Source organism: Euphorbia lathyris, chromosome 4 (assembly GCF_963576675.1).
Source record: "Euphorbia lathyris chromosome 4, ddEupLath1.1, whole genome shotgun sequence".
NCBI lineage: Eukaryota > Viridiplantae > Streptophyta > Magnoliopsida > Malpighiales > Euphorbiaceae > Euphorbia > Euphorbia lathyris.
Genome location: NC_088913.1, coordinates 67,090,346 through 67,094,651, shown reverse-complemented (window position 1 = coordinate 67,094,651; position 4,306 = coordinate 67,090,346). Strand labels below are relative to the sequence as shown.

General features: G+C 32.0%; 1 protein-coding gene across 2 annotated transcripts; it reads left to right on the top strand.

The window, feature by feature from the left end:
- Positions 1 to 236: 236 nt before the first annotated feature.
- On the top strand, positions 237 to 2,385 carry LOC136227493 (small ribosomal subunit protein uS8z/uS8w). Of its 2 annotated transcripts, none has more exons than XM_066016180.1 (4): positions 237 to 386; positions 1,439 to 1,579; positions 1,679 to 1,839; positions 2,054 to 2,385. In XM_066016180.1, exons 2-4 carry the CDS (start codon positions 1,447 to 1,449, stop codon positions 2,150 to 2,152), a joined length of 393 nt encoding a protein of 130 aa, XP_065872252.1. In that variant the 5' UTR covers positions 237 to 386; positions 1,439 to 1,446; the 3' UTR covers positions 2,153 to 2,385. The 2 variants fall into 2 exon arrangements, with proteins under 2 accessions (XP_065872252.1, XP_065872254.1); XM_066016182.1 differs by having other exon boundaries at positions 270 to 399.
- The last annotated feature ends 1,921 nt before the right edge of the window (positions 2,386 to 4,306 follow it).

Below are 4,306 nucleotides of genomic sequence, written 5' to 3'. Positions count from 1 at the left end.
CCTAAAAAAAAATTATATTAGATACCATGCATGCATTCACGAGTTTCATACTAGTTATAGATTTATTATAATAGATTTTTTTTTTAAAGCAAATTGTATACTAGTTAAAATTAAAAGCATTGACAAAATTTGTAAATTTCTAAAACTTAAAGGGTTGCTTGTCCAAAAAAAAAACTTAAAGGTTTGAAATTGATTTGTTACCCAGGGTCTGGGAGATGTAAGTTGGGCTTAAAGTTTGACAAGCCCAACAGAGCTCACAAGAGGATAATACAGTAACTTGGGTGTTGCTCCCTACCTATATATAAACTAGGGTTTGCTGTCTTCTTCCCTCTTGCAAAACCCTAGCTCTCTGTTGCGCCTCTGCGGGTTCTCTTCTCCTCCGTGAGGTAGGTTGTTCAGGTCGATCCCTGTGTTTTACCTTATTTCGTTCCCTGTATTTTACCTTATTTCGTTCCCTGTATTGAATGTGTCTGAGATCGCTACAAATATAAAAGATTCGAGGCTGTTTATGTGATTTTGGGGCGGATCGTTTATTTCTGCAGCTTCCTTTCTTTGTTTTGTTTTTTTCTTGCAATGTTGAATTGAAGTTCATCATCATTCCCTCGATATTTTATTCGCGTTTTTTCTAAGATTGTTCAAAGCACATTTTTTAACTGTAGTATAAAAAAGGTGCATTATATTATATCAACTGCTGCATCTGTTCATGGGGTTCTTTTTTGTCCCATTTTTAATCCTTTCAGCAAATATATTATATCCATTTTTAGAGTTAAAATTCACAATGGATCATCCTTAGAACTACTGATCAATTAGTTGTAATTAATAAATTTTGATGTTAGTGACAAATTTTTGTAGACTCAGACATGCAATTAGTATGTTTTTTTTTGTTTTCTCCTGGCTTTGTTCTTATCTTTCTCTTGTACATAGTTATGGGCGATCTCTCTGCTTGATTTTTTAGAATTCCAACAGTCCTTTTCTTGTACAGATACTTCAATGGTGATTGTTTGGCTGAAAAAATAAATAAAAACTAAAGAACGAAATCCTGGATTTGATTCATCTTATATTGAATTTCTTTTTAAATCAAGTAAACGAATCAAGCTGCTATAGTTGATTTTTTTAAGTCTTAGTTTCCATTTTTTTGGGTTTTCTATTTGGTCTGTTTTTAAATGTACACTTTATAATAAGGTAGTTTAGGTAGCTTTCATTAGATATAGAGGTTGGGCTCATAACAAGTCCAAATAGCTGTGGAAGTTTTGCTTTTTTTTATTAGTTTCTTCAAGCCATTGCCTTGTTGATTAATCTAATCTGGTTTTGTAATCCTATTAAAAATCATGGTTCATGGTCCTTTTGGACTATGTGAAGTCAATTTTGTTACCATATCTTATAATGCTAATAGAAGTTGCATTGCTTACTGACACTTGTTAGTTCTTAAATTTGTTAGCATCAACAATGGTGAGGGTTAGTGTTCTGAATGATGCTCTGAAGTGTATGTACAATGCTGAGAAGCGCGGGAAGCGCCAGGCCATGATCAGGCCTTCCTCTAAAGTTGTCATCAAATTTCTACTTGTTATGCAAAAGCACGGTACTAGTTACACTTTTTGCTTTTGCCTTTTTATTCTTCCTGTATAAGATTAATGAGCTATTTCTGATTTATGGTTGCATCTTTGTTTTTACCATGTAGGATACATTGGTGAATTCGAATATGTCGATGACCACCGATCTGGCAAAATTGTGGTTGAACTGAACGGAAGGCTGAACAAGTGTGGTGTTATCAGCCCCCGTTTCGACATTGGTGTCAAGGAAGTCGAAGGATGGACTGCCAGGCTCCTTCCCTCAAGACAGGTTAGCAAAGAAATCTATATACGTTATGTCAATTTGTTTCCAAGGAAGTATACCTGTTTTCATTCGGTATTTTACCACTTTATCTATCTCTGATATGTGTATATCTTAATATATGAAATTTCAGACTCGTGTACATCAGTTAATTTCAAAGCATCTTAGTAATTAGAAGTTGTTTTTAGTCTTTTTTTGACATCTTCAATGATATAAATTGCAGTTTGGGTTCATCGTTTTGACAACTTCTGCTGGCATCATGGACCATGAAGAGGCCAGAAGAAAAAATGTTGGAGGCAAAGTGCTTGGGTTCTTTTATTAGACGCGTTTCCCATCTATGGTTGCAAAAATTTTGTTATGCCTTTTCTGAGTTTTTTGAACTCCATTTCAACTTGATTACACTAGGACTGAAAAGTACGCCTTTTTGTTTTTTGCTTGCTCCAGAATGCTAGTGTTGTTTCTTGCTCAGACATTTTTTACAGTCTATTTATATTTGAAAGGATTTATGTTGGTTACTATATTTGCTTAAACAAAGGTAAGTCTTTTCTCCTGTTACACCATGCTTAAAATTAATCCTTGCCAGTTTGTATCCTGTTTGTGTATTACATAAGTGTATTTGTTGATCAATAACATGCAAATATTGGTAGATTATCTGTCAATTTGTGAAAATTAGAATTATTGGTAGTTTTCTGTGCAGTATTTATTATTTTAAAGCCCCAAATCTTTTGTTATCTTAGCAAGTATGCACCTCTATTGAGTATTATAGAACTACAGGAAAAGTGATAAACATAGGATGGATTTGATGGAAATGAAATTGGCTCTGTGCAGAAGAGTTAAATGAATAGTGTATGCAATTTATAGGTAGTACTTAATTCCTATTAGACTAAGATTTGTACAGAATGGGCTATTTTAGTTTTCAGCAAATTTGAACTGAAAGAATTTTGGTCTAGCAGCAAGGTTTGTACTAATTTTTGCGAGTTGATGTCTTGCTCTTTTTTAGTTTGAAGTTTTTCAAAATCTCAGTCTTATTATTTCTGGAAACCCTTTTCAGATTTTAAGCATATGATGAATGTTACTTTTCAATTTCAAAGTTGCAGTATGCATGATGTGAATGTAATGCTCTTAAATTTTATTTGATCAATTTTTTTTCATGATGAAAGAAGTTATTTCTGTAATGTAGTTTAGCTTAAAAGAAAAATAAGCATGTATCCAAATTTTTGTACAAGCTTATATTCCAAACATTGGCTCTGTTTGGCAAGCAATTGTTAGCTGATTATTTTTGGGTTAGCTGATTTGATTAGTTGATTGTGTAAATTTGTTTGATAAAATTTAGTTGATTGCTAATATCTGGTTGTATAAAATGACAAATAAAGACATAATAAAACCTTTATTTGAGGTTAAAGAGTGGTAATTATGGGTAAATGTTCTTAAAAAGAGTTGAAGCAATACATTATGGGTAAATGTTCTTAAAAAGAGATGAAGCAATACATTTTTTCAAATCTCTTTTCATCTAACACTGCAGTGTTGGATTAGTCAAAATCTTTCAAAGTAATTCAAACAAGCACTTTACCAAACAGGCTAAAACAACATTGACAATGACCTCTAATTTCAAACATGTCTGAAGCACATCTTGACAGAATTTTGAGATCAAATGACATCAAATTGAATAGGTTTTTGAATGACCGGACATTGTTCCATTTTTACCTTAACTTTTGTCCTCTGTTTTTGTCTAAATATCCTTAATTTGGCCTTAAGTAGTTTTTGCATTTTCAATTTTTGGATAATCTAGCCCTTAATTTATAAATCTGCCATCTATAGTTTTGTTGAGCCAATTAGCAATCAAATTCGAGTTGATGATTGACCATAGTATGTCTTACTCAAATCCTAATGAGAGAAGACAAGGTTAATAGCACTTGAAATTTTGACCTGGTAAATAACCGGTAAATTACATTAATGGCCACGTAATTTTAACAGCGTGTTGATTAACATGATGATACATTAGAAAAGTAAAGGACCACAAAATGATAAATTTTAGAACCATATTTATCATAAAATCACAATTTTCGGAGCTATCACTTCTAACAAAACAAACAATTAAATAATTTTAACAATAAAAAAGTTGAAGAATTAAATTTGTTTAAACTAACATGTCCATCAACTTAGTGATCATAATAAATAGGCATAAATTTCAGTGGACATATTTATCTGATAAATGAGTGAAGTAGAGTTGTTGATGAATGAACTTATATAACTCAGTTGGGTACGAAGAAATTGAAATTATTAGAAGATGAATTAAGTTAGCTAAGAACACAAGTCATATTTAGACGAAGATCCTCCAAGAAACTAAAGAAAGCAAAAGCAATTAACAGAAAACATAAATATAGGCATTAAAATAGAAAGAAAATACAATAATAATAATGCAATTGCCAAAGGATCGTAGTTGCCCTAATGGTATAAACCATCATGACCTTACTCA

Bases quoted from the DNA above. Each gene is read 5' to 3' on its own strand.
- LOC136227493 (XM_066016180.1), top strand. From the start codon at position 1,447: ATGGTGAGGGTTAGTGTTCTGAATGATGCTCTGAAGTGTATGTACAAT. The intron at 1,580-1,678 runs GTACTAGTTACA...TTTACCATGTAG, and splicing joins ACTTGTTATGCAAAAGCACG to GATACATTGGTGAATTCGAA. The intron at 1,840-2,053 runs GTTAGCAAAGAA...TATAAATTGCAG, and splicing joins GGCTCCTTCCCTCAAGACAG to TTTGGGTTCATCGTTTTGAC.